Source organism: Phoxinus phoxinus (genome assembly GCF_949152265.1).
Source record: "Phoxinus phoxinus genome assembly, chromosome: 2".
Lineage (NCBI taxonomy): Eukaryota > Metazoa > Chordata > Actinopteri > Cypriniformes > Leuciscidae > Phoxinus > Phoxinus phoxinus.
The window spans coordinates 34134662-34155441 of record NC_136877.1 but is presented as its reverse complement, the minus strand read 5'-3'; the positions used below and the strand labels follow the sequence as shown (position 1 = coordinate 34155441).

Sequence of the window (20780 nt, the reverse complement as noted above, 5' to 3'; positions counted from 1 at the left end):
GTTTTCGCAGAAGGTCTCCCATCCAGGTACTAACCAGGCTCAACCCTGCTTAGCTTCAGTGGGCAACCAGTCTTTGGCTACAGGGTGATATGGCTGCTGGCCATATTTATATCATATGGTATATGATATAAAAACTATTATGTTACATGAACTATAATGTAACTATTAACTGATATGAAACCTAAACCATTGACCAAAACAGTGATGTTCAATTAGTGCTTCTCCAGTGATGCATTTTGACCATGTCAGAGTCTATTTTGGGCACACAACATGAATAAGCTACAACAGGTAAACATGTCAGCTGTGTGAAGACACTTCACTGTGGCCAAAAATCATGCTGGAGTAGCAATACGTAAAATTACTTTGCGTCACTTCACTGAATTTAATACTGTAGGTATTCTGAACCGAAAACTGCATGAAAAATAAGTTGAACTGTCATAGTGTATTGTGTGTTGTCCATGCTGAGAGGGCTTCGGGGTTGTGAGAGAGGTGAGACACAGCTAGACTCCATTACTTTCCTGGACTAAACATTCTCCTCCAAGGATCTGACTGTGCTAATCAAGACATTTCCTGACTCAAACTGTGTGAGAGCACCAGTACACACACGCACAACTTGCACAAGTAAATAGCAAGCAGTGTCTCAGAGTCCAAAGCTTTTCTCCTGTTCAAACGATCTGAAGTAAACTTACCGCATAATGACGATTAGCTACCATCTACAGCCAATTCCTGCACAACTCTTTTCCTCTCCTACTGCCTAGTCATGCCAGTATAAACACAACACGAGCTCCCTAAAGCTCTGTCTCTTTATCGCATTAACAGATGGGGATGAGAGAAGGTATTGCTGGCATCAGAAATATTATATTAAAGGTGACATATTATGCCCCTTTTCACAAGAAAAATACATGGTGTCCCCAGAATGTGTCTGTGAAAATACCCCCCAGATCATTTATTATAGCATTAAATTTGCCCTTTTTTGGGTGTGAGCAAAATGCGCCGTTTTTGTGTGTGTCCCTTTAAATGCAAATGAGCTGCTGCTCACCGCACCCGTTCAGAAGAGGGTCGATCCTTTACACGAGCTTCGGATACTCCAGCTATAATGAAACACGTGAATCTCAATCATCCAAAATCTCAGAAATAACCAGTAGTGGAGTGCAGCCTTACAGAGACTCAAGAAGAGGTTGCAACTTTTAGACTGCACCCTGGACGTTTCTAAATGGTTAGTAGATACATTTATGTAGTTGTTGTGGAGTTACATTGATTCCTCTCATCTCAACTTTTACACAAGTTGACACAGTTCCCTGAGTTCTTTAAGACAGTTGTGACATTTTTTGGTCAAATAAGCCGCGTTTCCACCGCGGGAACTTTCCCCAGGAACTAGGAACTTTGGGCTGGTACTCGGTGTGTTTACACCGCAGGAACCAGGGTCTAAATGAAGTTCCGGGTAAATATTTCCCCCTCTGAAAGTCTCTGCTGGCGAGGTAGTACTTTTTTAAAGTTCAGGAACTTTCGGGGGTGGGACTTGTGCGCTGAACATGCTGATTGGTTGTGTTCACGCCGCATTTTATTTGGATGACTCCACGCAGCATTCTATTTTAACCGCCATTTTTAAAAATCTATTGCGGTTCGTGGCTTCATGCAGTAAGAGTTGTCTGTCTGCAAATATGGAATTTAATAAATAAATAAAAACACAGCTGGACCGACGACGATGTTTGGGCTTTATTAAGCGTATTTGTGTAACAGGAAATTTTCTGCGCGTTCGTCCCAGCCGTCTCACGGTCAATGTCCGCATCGTCTCATTTTATAGCATTACGAGCTTAATGAACACGCTTTAGTGTCAGTGCTCGTCTCTTTTCTGCCGTTTTGTTAATTACCTCGTTAGTAAACCAATACATCACAAACAACCTCAGCACAGTTTGAATCTCCTCCATATGTATTATAATGTGGCAATCAAAACTGATTACTGTCCATCGCAGACTGGGAGGAGCGGACGTGCGCAGTTTATAATATTCCCGGTACTTTAGACCGCGGTGTAAACGCAGAAAGCAACCGGTCTGGGGCAAAAAAAGTTCCTGGGACAAATTGTTCCGGGTAATTTCGGTGGAAACGCGGCTATAGTGTTCTGTGTGCGTCTGTGCAGCCAACGACAGAACAGTTTGAATGCTTTTCTTGAACTTTTGCCATTGTGTTAGAACTGGTTACACTGTTATCACTTGCGAAAACAAAATGGCAGCACCGTGGGTGCACTGTAAAAAAAATTGCTGCGATTATTTAGCACAACTTAAAATCCAACATTGTTTCAACTTTAAAAAGTATGTGTTCAAGCTTGACTTAAAATATTAAGTTTAGTTAACTTAAGTTTAGTTTGGTTAAGTTGGATATTTAAGTTATCTCAACAAATTTTAACTAATCGCAGCCACATTTTTTACAGTGTGGAAACCTGCAGGTTAAGGGGCGGTAATATTATAATAAGATCCCCTTCCTACGCCAGAAGGGGAGCGAAATCTGATCGGCTTATTTCTTGACATGCTTAGCAGAGAAAGGCTTACCAAAACAAAGTTAATGGGTTGTCACTTTTTTTTAACGTTTTATGGGTTGGTTCATGCACCGGGGACCCGATTATACCCCTGAAACACGGAAAAAGTCAGATTTTCATGATATGTCCCCTTTAATTTTGATCTCAAGGCAGTGTTAACTTTTATTTCATTAACTGTTTGCAGCACACAGGTGTAAACTTACTGTGGTGTTCACACACATCTACAGTGACATTTGTTAATTGGGCTTTCACTCAATATATCTTGTCTTCATGTGTATTTTAGTCTGCTACTGTAATATTGTTAGATGTGCAAGTCTTTATTTATGACTGCTTTCTGTATTTTGTGTAAGTGCTCATTCACAACACACATCTCCCAAACAAAACTTAAATATGATTTTTTTTAAATAGCCAAGCCACATGCCACACTGAAAATTTCCTTTGGGCTGTTAATGGTTTCCAGATGCCGTGTGAATGGGGCAGAGACAGAAAGGGGGTTTGTTTGGCAGCCGCTCACTTGAGAAAGTCTTTGTTGATATCACCCCACATCAGTCCAGCTAAACTGACAACACACTCACATCTAAACTACAGACCAAGCCATCTAGCCATTACCTGAGGAATGTGAGATAGAATATATCATTTTCATGATCTCAGGTACAATGGGGGGAAAAATATCTTTGTTACAATGAGAAGCAGATGAGCTGGATCCTCTTGCTTATACCAAACAAACGGTCCTTCATACAGTTCTATGATATGAAGTCAAAGGGGTGATTTACACACACACACACACACACACACACACACACACACACACACACACACACACACACACACACACACACACACACACACACACACACACACACACACACACACACACACACACACACACACACACACACACACACACACACACACACACACACACAAACTGGGATGCCAGATTTGAATCAAATTGCCAAAGCAAAGAGAGATGATGATATCACAGTGATGGACGACAAATGTGAAACTCCTTCCAATTCTCATAACCCCCTAAAAGCATCATAGGTGGATTTTCCTTTTAAAAGAGATCTAAATTTACTTGTGATGAAAACTGTAGATCATGAGATCTGTAGATCATAAATTATGAGGCAATGAGACCTACTGTTGGTTTGGGAGTTGCAATGAAAAACAAATTCATTATTTTCTGGGACATCTTTCTGAATTACACTTCCTTCACTTCAAGAACTGGACACAGGATTTTTTTTTTTTTTTTGATAGATGAATGTAAATATGCTTTCAGACTATGATTTGGCACACAACCGACGTGCTTTTGACATCATTAGGTATTTTGAGGGTGAGTAAATGACAGAATTTTCATTCTTGGGTGAACTATCCCTTTAAAATCAAAGGGTACAGGAAGAGACTCAATAAGTGCTTCTTACCACTTCTGTCCCCCAGCCATGTGTTGTTGGACAGTGTAGCCAAACTGCGTCTGCCTGGGGCCCTTTATGATCCTGTGATTTATGGTGTCAATATTGAAACAGTCATGGAACCCTGTAAACAGACACAGACAATTCAACTATGATTTTCATCCACATCATGCTTAAACATAAGACTACACTTACTGGCAATGGCAATAGATTCTGTGAGGCCAGGAGTTCCAGCAATGACCCAAAACTAAGAAGCAAAATTTAATTGTGGCTAAACTGAATTTCTGCCTGCACAAAGAATCTTAAACAGTAGCGCTTCTGGTCATGAGGAACACTGTACTGTTTCTACACAACACACAGACGAACAATAAACAGAGAGGAAAGTACACATTGTTTTTTGTTATTTGGCCATAACCAAATCACTTGACAGATTTGCACACATATGCACAAACTTAAAGAAGTGTGGAAATGTATTTCAAAATGTAAGTAATTTTTATATATTGTTTTATATTTAATTAAGTTTTTATTACATTTGGATAAAGATTTTAACATAATAAGCCATTGACATTGTACTCAGATTTGGCTTATTTACAGAATTTGTCTTTGTAGTGAGTATTGCCTAAAATGTAAATGACTGAGCAGCAATGAGTAACCCAATTAATAATAAAAAATTGCTTCTTAAAGATGTGGTCCAGAAATCCTCCTTAAATGGAAAATCGACACTTCGACATCAATAGACACTTTGATGTTTTGAGGTTTCATCCTATTCTGAAAACAGACTATATGACTGCTGTATCTCCATCAAAGTTCAAAGGTGTCTCTGTTTACACATGACATCCCTGTATGGCTTCTGCTTATGTTCTGACGGGCCCCTTAAAGGCTACAAGATCCTGGTCAATGGATTAACAAACACCTTCATGGAGGTCCAATGCTGAAAGCCCTTCATAATCAGCTAATGCTCAAGATCATGGAGAAAGCCTGCATGACTTTCACCGCTTGACCTGACACTCTCCTACTCTGTCAACAGACTCTGGTGTGGAAGAGACAGGACTATTCAACCTCATTATGGATGAGACTAAACAATAAAGCTGTCAATCACCAAATTGCCATTTGACTGTCTGTCCATCAAAAAAAAAAGGGGAAAAAAAGGGGAAAAAAATGCATAAGTAATGAAGTTACATCTATGACTCACAGAGCTCTTACAGGCAGGGCCAATTTCAGTGAAAATCAAAAGACTATTTTGTCTTTTAAGTTGCTTCCTTTCAGCACCATAATTGTGGCTTAACCTGAAGCAAAAGATGACTGTTTAGGCTACAGATATTTTTTTATTTTTTTTATTAAAGGGATAGTCCTCCCAAAAACTGAAAATTCTACCATCATTTACTCACCCTCGTGTCCTTCCAAACCTGAATGACTTTCTTTTCTGGATCAAAAGAGAAGAAGAAAAAAAATATATAAATAAAATAAAACATTCTTCAAAATATCTTCTTTTGTGATCCAGAGAGAAAGTCATTGATTTGGAATGATGAGTAAATGATGACAGAATTTTCAGTTAAAGGGATAGTTCACCCAAATTTTTTAAATTCTGTTATTAATTACTCACCCTTGTGTTGTTCCAAACCCATAAGACATCGATTTCTGTCCCTCCATTGACAGCTACGCAACAGAACCTGTGACGCTTCAAAAAGTTCATAAGGAGATCGCAAAACTAATCCATATGAATTGAGCGGTATAGTCCAACATTTTCTGAAGAGACACTATCGCTTTATACGATGAACAGATTGAATTTAGGCTTTTATTCACATAAACAATCATCAACTCACACATCAGTTGCGGTAAACCAACAGAAGCTCAAGCATGTTTGCTTGACGATGCGAGAACCAATGAGGTTCATTCTCATGTGTTATGCAGCACGTTTGAGCTTCCGCAAGAGGTTTGATCTCAAGCGTCAAGCAGGTTCGGTTGAGCTTCTGTTCTGTTTATGTTCACTGATCAATGTTTATTTGTGAATAAAAGCCTACATTCAATCTGTTCATCATATAAAGTAATCAAGTCTCTTCAGAAAATTTGGACTGAATTCATATGGATTAGTTTTACGATCTCTTTTGCGTAGCTGTCAATAGAGGGACATAAATCTCTCAAATTACATAAAAAAGATCTTCATTTGTGTGCCGAAGATTAACGAAAGTCTTGCGAGTTTGTAACGATATGAGGGTGAGTAATGAATGACAGAATTGTATTTTTTGGGTGAACTATTCCTAAGTAAACAAAACCTTTTAGTATTTGTAAACAGAGCAAATGATGTCAAATAAATGAAATAATCATGTCGTTAACGATTTTAGCGAATATTTTTTGATGCAGGTCTCAAAGATAGCCTTTTCATATTATAAACCCTGTGAATAAAGATAAATACCCGTAAGCATAAACTAAATCTAAAGCAGGTGCTGAACTGAGAAATATAAAAAGCTTTGATCCAAGTGTAAACACAATGGTTAATTTACCTGAGAATTACATTGAATTACACCGTTAATCTCCGCTCTGAACTCTGAACGACAGCATATGGATGCCATAACCTTGCCTTTCCACGTGTGCAAGGTTATGACATCCATATGCTGTCGTTCAGAGTTCAGAGAATGAATCAGTTTGACAAAAAAAAAAAAGAGGCAAGGATTCAGAAAACATACAACGGGATCTGATGAAAGGCCTGATTCTCTCTGGTGGCTCCAGGTCTCCTTGCCTCCAGTTTGGCCTCTATACCAATGGAAAAAACAGAGGGAAAACATCCATCTCCTCTGGATTAAATTAAAAGACTAAAGAAAAGGTCTTTCAAAATAGAAAAAAACTATTTATTTTCCATCTGTCACCAGAGAAAATGAAATAGTTTATGGATGACAATGCTGATAAGTACAATGTCTGCTTCATGCAGGGATGCAGTTTCCATTCAGCATATTATATCTTGCAGAGGATTGATGGATGAGATGAAGAGATCTTCCTCTTAGTGGAGGGGAGAGGAGGAGAAGTGAAGTGCTTTTAGCATCTCTCTCTCTCTCTCTCCATTTCCCACGTTCTCTTTCTGTAGACAAAAGCATGAATGATGACAGGCTACTGTAGTGTACAGGGATGATGTAAAATAATTTTTGCACATTAATCTGTTCAGGCACAAGAATGCACAGGGAATAATGTGGACCACATGTCTTTCCTAGCCTCATTTTTGGTCACTGCCTTTCACAGAAAGTGATAAACAGTTGAGAGTGATGCTGCCAGTCAATGACGTTTTATTCTGAGTACTGTATGTCCCACTGTGAACTGCAATGAAGGCTTATAGAAGCTCAAATTGACCCCTGGTTCACACACAGACTTATTCTCATCAGATCCCCTGTTCCATGCCCTTCTTTCTTCTAAGTTAACTTAAAGTTAAGTTAAAATGTGTATTTGACAAACGGATATCATAGTGTCCTGCCCTTAACCGAATTTCAGAAGTCTAATGCATTTTATCAAATATAATAAAATGTATAATATATAAATTGTCTTGCTATAAATATACACATCTAAAAAGTTTGGGGCCCGAAAGTTTTTTTTCCTGAGCTCATATGGCTGAATTTATTTGATTTATTTATTCGATTAAAACTACAGAAAACAGTAATATTCAAAAATATTATTACAATTTAAAAGAAGTGTTTTTCACTTTAATATGTTTTAAAATGTAATTAATTCCTGTGGTCAAAACTGTATTTTCAGCATCATTACAGTCTTCAGTGTCACATGACCCTACAGTGTCACACTGCCTAATAGTTTTGTGATGCATTTTTGCAGGATTTTTGATGAATAGAAAGTTCAAAAGAACAGCATTTATTTGAAGAAAGTTCTAGTAAAATGTATCACTGTCACTTTTGATCACTTTAATGCGTTCTTGCTGAATAAAAGTATTAATTTCTTTCGAATAAAATCTTTTTGACTTTTTTTAAATTTAGAGGGATCTAGCATTAAATAAACTGGATCTAACAAACTCATATAATTACCTATATAAACTCATATAATTACTGAAACCATATAATTCACTTATATGGGAACATACTGCAACACAGTCCAGACGTCCAAAACCTTTTGATCTTTTTCCCCCTAACTCTTGGAAGACTTCATTTATGAATAGCTACAAAAATGAGAACCTTACACGTGCATGAATCTAAATATAGATTCATTGGCTGACCAGTGAAGAAGAAAAACCTAATAACACCTGTGATAATTCAACTTTGCTTTTACCTTTTCCCCCCTAAATTCTCTCCCACAGTCATTGATCACTTTTTCCAAAGTGGTTTAAATACACATCTAAGGCATCCAGTCTGTTACTGAAACCAAATTGTCCCAGACACCATCTGAGAACAGCTTTACCCTTGAAAAAAGAAAGAAAAAAATCGAAGGGAAAAAAGAATGAGAAAGAGAGGGGAGCAGAAAGGTTCTAGTTTCCATTTAAAAGCACTAACGTGGCAGACACTTTAATATTCTCTGTAATATCAGCAGGTCCTATAGAGTGGGTTTCCTGTGTATGGATTTCTTTGCCCAGATAAATAAACCTCAATACAGTGGCTGCAAGGGTTGCGCTGTGTGTCCAGGCCAGGCCTGCGCTGTTTTGGACCACAACCAAGCTACATGAGCCACACCACAGTCATACTGACAGAGAAGCTCCAGTCTATGAGAAGGTCCATGGATCCTGAAGACTAACAATCTGTCAGACCTTGACAGACCCATAGTGATCGGGGATGCATAAAGAGCTGTACACAGAGATGCAGGTTCGAATCTGCCCTACGTCATGTTCTAGTCTCATTCTCCCATTTCTCTTCATGTCTTTTAAATACAAATATTTCACATGAAGACTGCATCTTCACTGAAAACCTAAGACCTTGTAATGAAAAATGTTGATTCATTGTGCAAGTACACACCACTTCATCTTCCAAAAACACGGATGTTAAATCCTATTGATCTTCTGATGAAATTAATTTTATTATGCTACATGCTTGTCACCAGATAATTAGATAAGACAAAATGCCAGCTACAACCTGCAACTGGAATATATTACAGTAGTCCTCTAAAAATCAATCAATGCCACATGCCCAGACACTGAAATCTCGATCAGATCGTGATCAAAATCAAAACATTTCTAAAGAAACGTTTAAATTGGTGTTGTTGGCTTATCTATGGCATATCTACTGCAGACCAACCACCAAAATCTAATCAAAACCCACATCACCAATACTGATACTACTAAACTTTAGTTAGACATGCAGCTGTGTACAAGCCCACATGTGACAAACACCCCCTTCTAAACATCTGCTCACCCCTCCGTCATCCCTTCCCTCCTTCACAAATATTTACGTGAGGAACTACCCTGATGCTAATGAGCCTCACTGATGCCCACTGGCGAGGATTATGGGCCAGCAGATTGACTTTTAATAAACTCCACATGCCGGAAATGCATCTTTCAAACCATTGCTTTGAAATGCTATTCTACTTAAGATCTCATGGATTTTATGCTCTTACTGTATGTGCTGCACCACAGGGACTGATATACATTCTGTTACACTCACAGATCAAGATTAAAATGACCAGATATTGCTTATTTCATGCTGACTTTCCAACTGTGAGCTCTGTGGTCTGGAAAGCTCATTGAAGGGCTGCTGAGAGATGGCTAGCAGGGGATGAGCCTGGTGGCCTTCGCCTGAGTTTGTGGCCAAAGTAAACTCTCTGTGAGGCACGTGGCATCAGCAGACGGATACACACCACAGTCAGGCATTACTCACTAGCTCTGGAGTTCCTCACCCACACACAAAATTCCTTCATTATTATTACCTAAATAGTACTCCAGAGGCATTTAAGATCACAATATTTTATCTTTAATCGCAGCCTGAATCAGCTGCTACTAACATCAAAGCTCTTACAAACTACAAAGATAAATAGAATACAGCTGTTTCTTTACACCATAAATCAGCCAGGAAACAAACATTTACCACACAACATCTATTCAACCGACATTTTCACATATCGTTTCTATCGTGGATATCTCCAGCATCAAAGCAAAACAAGTCCTATTTGAATTAGTTGTGAATGCAAGTTTGCAGTCTGAATGGAATGTAGTGATAAAAATTGTGGACGAGAGCTGCATGCCAAAACAGATAGCGCGTATAGTCCCGTTCATGATCAAGTCATGCGAGCCGATTCTTTTAGTGAATCATTTAAACATTTCACTAGTTTGAATTACCGTAGTCTGACGAATCCTTCACTGAATCAATCATTGTGGTTACTGAATCAACTTCTGATTCACTTATTGCAAATTATTGTTTCTTTCAGCTACGTCCGTCTTCAGTTCAGTATTTTTTGGTACTGAAGGTTCATAAAACGGAGTCGTTACTGCCTGGTTGTGTGCAACAGCCCTTCTGTTGTCACATTTACCTGATCGCTCAGGAAAAAAAGGTACAAAGGTCAATGGGGGTACTACTAAAGCGAAAAGGTACATATTTGTACATCTTACTTTGTACATCTTTGTACTTTATCTTTTAAAGAACATATCAGTGCTTTAAAAGTACATATTTATACTTTAAGTTTACATATTAGTTCTTTAAGTGTACATTTTAGCTTTTGTATATTAGGGTACTGTCCCAGTGACAGCTTTGTACCTTTTTTTCTGCACTTGCTTTCGCTGTCAAAAATGAAGCCATAATCGATCACGCTTGAGTCAGTGAATTACATCAAGAGATGCGAGTATTATCTGGATTAACCAACTTTCTGTCATAGTTGGAAGGCTATTCAAACATTGTTGGATTTGGAAAATATGGAAATGTTCTATTAATTGGATGTCAGTGTGAACCGATTAATATTTCCTTTCAGTATGAACAGGTTGAATTTCATGCGGTTTTGATATCATTCCATCACAACATTTGTAATAATTGTGCACCTTGCTTGAGCCAGAGTGTATTTGAGTGCAGGTCAAAAGGAGTGTGTGATTTGAGCAGAAAATCCATGTTTAGGTCACATTCAGCTGCAAAGTGAACGTAGAAGTTGCTTTGTATAAATGTGTTAATGTAATGTGAACAGGGAAAGGCTGAAAAAAAGTACAATAGACAGTAGTTTGTACTAGTACAGTATAATGTTTACTTTGCTGGACTTGATTAAAATTGGCCTGGGTCACAGCTGGCTTACTGGCGACTGGTCAAGATGAGTAATAAACAAACTAAACACAAACAAACATGTTTGAACATACCAACACACACATGTTCTTTATATCTCTCTCACACATTAGTATCAATTACAATTACCGTACTAGTTCCATCAACAGTTACACATTAATTTACTTCTCTTTTAGCCAATCAAATTACATAAAATAAATATTTGGATATTCTCATTCTCATAGCCTTAATTTTGCAGATGGATAGACAGACAAATTAAATAAGACCTAAAATATGACAGGACTGGGAAGGAATGCAAATTTGATTTACATTTTTCTCAGGGACCCTTGACCCATGACAGCACTGAACTGCAAAAGTCCTTGAAATATGCTGTCAAGAGTGTCATTTCAGAAGTGAACTTTAATATGGCTGCTCACCAGATCCTTCCCAGACACCGCAAACAATGAACTCCCAATACATCCCTGATAAAATCTCCTTGCATTTCAAAGTATGCAAGAGCTAGGATAGAAATTGGAACAAGGGTAAACTCCAACCATTCCACAGCCAATCCAGCATCCCCATCTATCACAGGAGGTCAGTGCAACAGTGCCTGACATTGGAAAACAGACGTGGGAGATGCACAGTGCTGGGATACAATCCCATGCGCACAAATCACATCCATGGCACTTTTTCAACTCTCAAGTTGCAGAGTATTTAATTCAGTTTGGTAGTATCAATGGAGTGTTTACTTACCATTTTGCTTCTCTTAAATGTTTTTAATTGGAAACAGGCAACACACGCTAACACACTCACCTGGCATCACGCTCCAGAGAATCCAGAGTAGGTGGGTCCAGTAGTACTCCATGTGCATGTGCGAGATGGAGAACGAGACAGAGTGCGTGTTAGTGTATGTGTGTGTGTGTGTGTGTGCGTAAGGATGAGATATCCTGACAGTGTGCTCTCCTGTACACCCGGCTCTGATTGACTCTACTGCTCCTAAAAACACTATATCTGAGGCAAGGAGGAGGAGACTGTGGCCAAACTAAAAGGAGGTGCTCATTCAGCCAAGAGACAGATCTTCACTCTTTTTCTTTCGCTCTCTCTCATTTCCTCCTCCTTTTTCTCTCTTTGTCTGTCTGTCTATCTATGCTTGATTTAGGTCACTCTATTATGAGCTCATGCATTGCTCCTGAAAATGCTTTTTGAGAAGAATATGGAAATTCAGGTTTCAGGGATCACTGTACATCACCTCTATGGCAAAAACTGATCTTCCATAATCTTCTAATTTGCTTAACAAGCAGTTTAAACTGCATACTTTCGGAAAGATGCCCTCCAACTTGATTGATGCAGAGATTTGTGGTTAACATTGCTGCATGTTACCATATAAAGCCCACTGACAAACTCTCAGCAGAACCTCAGACACCATCCAAACCACGCTATCCCAAGCATATAATTACAGATTATATAATAACTAATACTGAAGTTCTGGCCGCTCTAATAGTGAAATATGGCCCACCTCCATTTCAACTTGACCTTGAAAATAGCAAAACCACAGTTAATAAGTTTTGGTCAAAATGAACATGCAGTGTGTTGTAATCGTACACACCAGTAAACTACTAAACGTACATAATATCCTGATGATAAAAATCAAAACAAGAGCAAGATTTCTACGAGAAAATATCTGCTTCAAAATTATGCATTTAAGAAATTTTATTGTTCTAAAAAATAATTTGAATTTATGATTCACTAGTATTATCCAAAATAATAATTACATAAAATAGCAATATTGTTGATGCTATACACACATCTTGTTTAATTACTTCATCATCATGGTGTGTATTAATACATTTAAATGTATTCATGGAGTTAAATATATCAATTGGTTATGTCTCTAGTCTGAAACCAAAGTAAAACATCTGATGAACATTGAGCTGATTTTATTTTAAACACAAGTGACCAAAGTAAAGGGTGCTGCTTTCATTAAGAGTACTTAAAAAGCCATCTTTTTTTCCTTTCATCAAATGCTTCTATCAAAGCCAGGCATACAATTTTGCAGTATAATTCCCCCTCTTTGGAAATGAGGCAGCTGGGAGTTATAAGTTCTTTCAAATTCTGGAGGACTGCACAGTCAAACCATTGAGCATAGCAGTTACTCCAACAGACAGATGCAGGCATGTAGTGAGAGAAAGAGGGAGACAAAGAGATGTTTAGGCCCTTGGCAGAAAGATTTAGTGAGTACACCTGAGCTCTGTTCTAAATGTGAATACCATCAACTGATTCATTGGCTAATATTGAATGCCGCGGGCAGACCAGGAACTAGTTGCATAAACATATGGCCATTATAACTGTAGTCAATAATTGTATCTCATCTTTGATCGCCAAAATTACACATTTAAAAAACAAATCCTGTGAAATTTTTTTTACTCATGCCTTAAAATAGCATGAATGTAACTCTACACCCTTGCTTCATTTAGTATAAGTGGACCATGAATATGCAAATGAGCCCCGCCTCCACTCACTCATACAGGCTCGTCTACAAGTCGATGTATAACGAATGCTAATGCATTTTATGTATCACTCTCTACAACATCGGACACATAACGATAATTTATATGATTAGCCATTGGCTTGACTACATTTTCAAATAGCTAATAATGTTTTGCTAATGTTACACAAACCATGTTCCGTTCACCATCTCAGTCAGACAGCTTCCCTCTAAAAATCAGCATCCTTAGACACGCTTTGAACAACTCAGAATGTCAGTGGACAAAGACATATAGTTCATTATAACATTGTAATATCATATACATAATTCACCCGCTATTTTGCTAAATGTACATGATTTTTCATATCAAAAGAAAAGATAACCTGGTTCTTCAGACTCCCCTGCTTTGCAGTTAATGAAAAAGTCCAAAAAAAAGTTTATGATAAAGTGCGCCCACACTTTGACATGATTGGTTACAAGGTAGTTTGTGACGTGAGAAACACCAGAGATTTCAAACCGCGTAGAGCAAACCCTGTATTGGCATTAAAAAAACTACGGTCAGGACTTACTAAAGACAGCAGTGAAAAAGTAAAGCTGAAAAGGTGTGGACAGTTATTTTTGCAACTGACCTTATATGCATTTGTAAGAGTTTGTAGTCTCCTTTTCAGACGCAAAACTTATGGGATGAGATTATGAATCACGCAACGTGCTGTCAATTTTGCGCTAGTCAATTTACTGTTATTTGAGCCATTATTTAACGGCCAAAAAAGCATGTCTTAAACCAGATGCTAATTTGCACTGGCTTGGTAGATTGCGTTTGTCAGTATGGAAATGATTCAGCTGCGTCTGTGTTCTTTATTTTTGTGTGTCGTCAGTAGATCACGCGCTCTCACGCTAATTTACCCATTTTGGTAAATCTGGCCCTTAAAAAGTTATGAACAGTCTTAAAGAAAAACAATTGTTGACTAACTTGTAAGACTAGTCTTGGCAGTTCATGCAACCAACCACGGCTTAACACAGATGTGTTTACACTCATTTAGGGTTTCTTAATTTTATTCAGCATTCAGAATGTAAATCCATAATAGACATAGGCTATATTTATACGATCCAATATATTTTTTCCAATATTCTAAAAGAAGTCTGTGTTTGAGACTGGACTAACAAAATGAATCATGCAGTGATTGAGATAAACTAACTTAAAGTATAATTGAAGTCTTTTGAAACAGCAAAAATAATCACCTCATTAGCATCTGTTGTTTGAGAATCAGACAGGTCAGGCTGTCTGTTTCGCAATGTAGATTCAGCAGCAGTGTCACTGAATAGCACAGGAAACTTTGTCAGAGTATTTAATGCAATATTCTGTCCATACCTGCACATGCAAGAACCCTTATTTATTTATTCATTTTAAAAAAGGAATTCCATATCCCTACAGTCTATGACCCATTTCAACGAAAATATAAAGAAGCTAACTAGAATTCTCATCAAAAAATATAAGGAATAACTCCGGTTCCTTTGGCTCTCCTTGCAATATTCTGTCCTCCTTGAAAGTGAATAAAGATGCTTTGCAGATGAGGATTCAAAATTGGGTAAATGGATAGAGGGATAGAGAAGAGGCTATTTTGTGTCACACAACACAACATAAGGCAGCTTTTACCAGTATTGTGAGGTTGCAGCTCATAGCTCAAGAATCCACACTGTCAGTTTGCAAAATGTCAACAGTCCAAACAAATGATAAATCGTAAAGTAACCTGCAATTAAAATTTAAGTCTGATGCTTTCTCTAAAAAGAGAAGAGGGGCCTGAGAGGGAGCTGGTTGCTTCAGTCACTGTTTCCACATGGAAGGAAAACGCTTTCGTTCATGATGCTTGCTGAGCTACTGACCAAAATTGACATGCCAATATTTAAACTCAGAGAAGAATATAGTGAAGAGAGAAAGAGACTAATGTACCAAATGAATTGTAATAATGAGTTGTGAGAAGTTGTTTTTCTAAAAAATCATTCCATTCTTTCCACCAAAAGGTGAGGGTCCTAAGCCCCTTGTCGAGGAGAGGTTGGAAATGAATATCCTCTGCAGGAGCAACACTTACCTCATGACCACAAACCATTTAACAGCAGTAGCAACTGCAAACAATTATCCCACATTACCTGCTGCATGGTGTACGACTGACCCTTTAGAGAAACACAAGCCAAAAAATAAAGCCAGCAACAAATTTTGTTGAACTTCAGAGTTAAAGCTTACAATGAAAATGGCATTGCTCAACGAAATAAGGCCTTTCACATCTCCATCATGTGATCGAGAAATATCTATAAATCAACTTGCAATCTTAATGTGAAATAATGGACTTGCACTCAATCTAAAATATTAATAGTAATACTTTTCAGTAACTGTCATTTCTATATGGAAAGTGATTAAATTGACATTTTCCAAAGTCCTTATTAGCCCGAGCACCGATGGTGTGAGGAGGACCCTATTGGAATTGCTCCGTTTATTATTTAAAGTCTGTATTTGTTTTTTAAGAAACATTTAACGAGACATTTGTAATATATAAACAGATATATAGATAATTGTATATCTATTAATAAAAAAAAAAAAATATTTTGATCGTCATATATTTTGAGAGCAGAAAAAAAAAAATATTTTCCTTGAGCTTTCAGCCAGGTTGTTTTGGCAAGGAAATATAGTGCAATGTCAGTGACAGCTCTGCTGTGGTCAAACCCTCGAAGTCACCACAGTGTCAAGTGCCAGTCAGATCAACCCAAATCTGGACCCTTTGACTGTTTCTGTAAGATGTTGCTCAAAACATGGCAACCGCAGTCAATAATGCTGAACTGTGGTAATATCTGAATGCCAACTCCTGCTTTGTTTTGTTGCCTTTTCTTTCAACTTCCAGAATTTAAAATAGAAACTGTTACGAGTGCAGATGATGGTTGACCTATACAACTCCACGTTCAAAATGTTAACTTTCCACAATTCTGGCAAATTACATTGTAAAGTCGCCAGTACGTGATCAACACATAGACTTAGACAGTTGCCATAAAGGATTATTTAGAACCAGTTATAAAAATAGCATATGGCAGAGGTTGTTCTCTATAGCTTTTATATAACACAAATACTCGTTCATTAAATTAGTACACATTACATTAATCTTTATGACACAACCCTCTCAGCCCCAAAATAAATGTGTTCATGAATCATATGAAATCATCCTAGGAATCAGAGATTTTGTGGTTAGGCCACGGAAGCATGAGTCAACCAATCAGACATGAGTTTGATGTGCTTGGCCGTTTGACTGACAGGCAACGTTCAACTGGAGGAATTCAGTGGTTTGGGCAGAGACGTCGGTGTCCTCGCACTCACTCGCAAGCTGTGATGAAAGCTTTGCTTTCCCAATATACAATATTTTACCAAGAGCTCAACTTGTGTAATCTCGGTATGCTAAAACCCGAATCAACACTCTCGCTGTGTTGAAATCCAGCGGTTTGGACTGTAAATCGTGATCTCATAGCCATTTGCATTCCAGCTGCTCTTCTCCCCTCCATGAGATCTGCCATGAAAGGGCTATTTTTGCTGGTTATGCTGTTCAGTTCAAAGACACACTATCCTAATTTAATTGAAATTATATATTATGATACAAATAATATTCTTGAAAAACAATGTCATGACTTTCATGACTTCTCGCAGTGTCAGAGCTCCTTTAAGGATACAGCACTCAAGGTAAGGTTTGATGGTTGAAATGTGGCTTTGTTCTTAAATTAGTTTAATACTGAGCAGAAACACGTTCATTTTGTTCTGTGCTACTGTACCATCAACTGTAGTGCTGAACTGAACGTCATGCACACTAAAGTCAAAAATAGTATCTTATGGCGCTTTTCCATTACCAGTACCAGCTCGATTCGACTCGCCTCGTCTCGGCTCGTGTTTCGCTCCGTTTTCCATTGCAGATAGTACCTCCACAATAGTACCTGGTCGTCATAGCGACGCGACACACACCCGCTACCCACACACACAGGACAATGGAGGAAATCAAGTGTATGCTGTTTTACATAATATTAGTAATGGGTATATCACGCAATCTCTGGCAAAACTATTGAAAAATGTCGGGGTTATTCAGGATACTCCGTCTGGCGCGTACAATGATGACGCAGTGAATAGTGACGATTCTCTCTGACCAATCAGCAGTCTGCCGTGTTTCACGTCACATTTTAGTATCGCCTCAGCTCGCCTCGGCTCGCTTAGAACCTCGCTGAAGGTGATACGAAAATAAGTACCTGGAAGCAGGTACCGGTACAACTTTTACACAGTGGGAAACCAAACAAAGGCGAGTCGAGTCGAGGCGAGGCGAGCCAAGGCGAGCTGGTACTGTGTAGAGGAAAAGCGCCATTAGATGCTTTATGATGTGTGAGAGATTGAATTGTACCTAAAGGATTAAAAGTGAATTTAGTTTTGGAGTCCAAAGGGTGCAGCAATTGATTGTAAGAGAGGCAGAGAGGATGTTTAAATGAACTCACTTGATGTTCTGACTCATTATTTTGGATCCTGTAGATTATTACAACACAGCACTGACAATAAGCTACACTCTTGCCACCATGGAGGTCCGTTCTACTCAGGGAGCACCAAATTGTCAAAAGTGTCATGAAATCTCAATATTTCTGATGGAACGCCTCCATGTTTCCATGTGCCAAGACCCTTTAACTTTTTCCAGTCCTCACTGGTTTTATTATTGCACATGTGGTTATTCACATACTGCTGAGAGAATGGAGAGCAGTTTAATTGTAAGCAAGGCAATAGTGTACCAATAGAAATGCTCATAATGTGAAAGATGGCAGAGGCCTCTAATATAAATACAGAAAAGTAAGCGAGCAAATGGTCTAGCCTGAGCAGTGAGTCATTCCTACTTTTCCAGATATCTGGCAGCTGAGCTGACTGGCGCTCAGAGCCAGTAGCAACATCGGGATTTGTGGAAACTGAAACCACGCACCACAGCAGGAATAGCCACATGATTTGCACCACGCAACACACACATACACAAGTACTCAAACATGCAAACAAATGCATGGACATGGAGACACACAACCAGAAACCGACCAGGGACAATCCAGCTCCGTTTAACCTTGCGATTTACAGCAACGTCACCTCAACAAATAATACAAACTCAGGGTACACATTAAACCACTAGACTAACAAAATCCCTGACACCATATATTCAGAATTCCTCACTATCATCTACAGCAAAAGAAGGAATTTGTGGACAGAAACTGTCCTTCGTAACCTTTAAGCTCCAAAAGTAATGACTTCGGTGCCTGAGCTTTGGCCTTGGTTTGTTCTCGCTTGAGTCAGCCCTTCAGCGGCCGCTCGAACACAGGCGGTTGTTTCAACATCGACCAATTAGCTCATAATGTGGTCTAAGATCACCCGATGCCTTGTGCGTGCCTGCTAAAGGGAAATGCTCCCGTTTCATAGAGCTTCCGCATCACTTCATATGAAACAGAATGGAAAAATGTAAGAGAGAGGGAAAAATCGTATCTTTCTTTTCTCCTGCATCACCATGGAAAACCCAAAGCTCCGTCATTTCCAGCATGTAATTATTAGGTTTGAGGAGCCTGATACGTAATTATTTATTTCGGGGTTGACCGCTTAAACGCCGAACTGAGCCCCTGTGAGCAGGCCCTGTAAATGCATCCCATATGATGACATATTAGCAGGAGAAAGCATAATAGTTTTTGTGGCTGAGAAGATTTTTGCATCGTCATTTCTTTCTCATATAAATGTTTTTTGTTTTCCTCTTATTTCCTAGCAATACAGTCATTTAAATTACATTTTGCTCAGTAGCAAGTGGAAACATTTGAGATCCTTATCATCCCTGGTGCTCTAGCAAGTGCTATATTCATTAAAGGAAAGCACGGAAAAAAAAACATTTATGAGAATGTTTTTGTAAACATAATATATAAAACTCATAATTTAATTTTAGTTTTAGATGCATACATGGCATATTTTAACATTTGAAATCTTTACATTAAACATGAATTTGTTAAACATTATAAAATAATACCAGATAGCTCATTAACCTTGGCAGTCAAAAAAATAACTAATAACTAAAATAAAAATAGAATAATTTTTTTTTATTTTTAAAAACTTTACCTAACAATGACAGAGTGACCAAAAACTTTAGCTCTAAAATAATAGCTACATTTAAATTGTAACTTTTTGAAATGTAAATTTAAACTTAAATTTTAAGAACCTAAAACTCATCTTCTCATTCCCACAAACACTGTCACTGAAATAATCCAGTATGCTATTAAAACAAAGGCAATTTTTCTCGTGAGAATCTAAAAAAAAGAGCTATTTGAGAAGATGGGAAGTAAACAGTGAGCATTTCCCTATTTACCGTTTGCTTCTCTGATGTTTGGCCAGGTCAAGGGTTGCTGGACAGACTTCAGAGAAATTAGCCGCCTTTTGATCCAAGAGTGACCACTTACAGTAAGGCATTATCCATAATGTGGGCATGTCCACATTTTTAAAACTGTGAATGCAATTGCCATTTAAGGAAACTATAAAATGGAAAATAACAATCTCAGATGTTTCCCTAATGTGACTTAATCCCTTAAAATAGATTTTCACTTTTTTGCTTCATCAGCTTGTATGATAATCACACCCAGAAAGTTGTGATTTCATTGCAAGTCATTTGTCAGGAATGAACAAGGGATTAAGCACTGAACAATATCAGTTTCCTGGACCTAAGGCACATGGACCGCAGAAATTGCAAATATGCTATGGACAGAAGTGAAAATAAACACATAATTGGTCTACAAATGGGTATGACTCACTTCCTAAGTCTTTCAAAAAGGTCTGGAAAAATCGCATGGGCATCTTTACAAAGAGTACTGAAATATAGCTGGACGGCTAGGTTTGGATCTGGCCAAACAGCTGGGGACCTGGAGCGAGTGTTCAGCTGGAAATACCAGCTCAGATTTTCAGCCGGTTGGTTTTACATACTGCTTAGTGCATTAGAGGTGAAGATTATTCCAGAGGCATGGAAGCACCACCTCCATGGAAAGAATGGAAAATCCCACAATGCCTGTATCAAATACAGGTGATCTATATCTCAAAGTATAGTCTGGCATATGATTTAAGGACACATAACATTATCCAGCAGAACTTAAGTCAGGGAGAACATTATGATTGATTCTTTTTCAAT

At 38.2% G+C, this 20780-nt stretch overlaps 1 protein-coding gene across 4 annotated transcripts in view; it reads right to left on the bottom strand.

Annotated features, from left to right (window-relative positions):
* Positions 1 to 20780, bottom strand: part of itga11a (integrin, alpha 11a) — a 95885-nt gene that overhangs the window by 43702 nt on the left and 31403 nt on the right. For 2 of the 4 annotated variants that reach the window (XM_079599953.1, XM_079599955.1), the window contains exon 3: positions 3955 to 4066. In XM_079599953.1, coding sequence (XP_079456079.1) covers positions 3955 to 3974 — 20 coding nt within the window. In that variant the 5' untranslated portion in view covers positions 3975 to 4066. Of the gene's footprint in view, positions 1 to 3954; positions 4067 to 6626; positions 6694 to 11912; positions 12017 to 20780 lie in introns of those variants that run through there. The other 2 variants (XM_079599954.1, XM_079599952.1) reach the window with 2 other exon arrangements.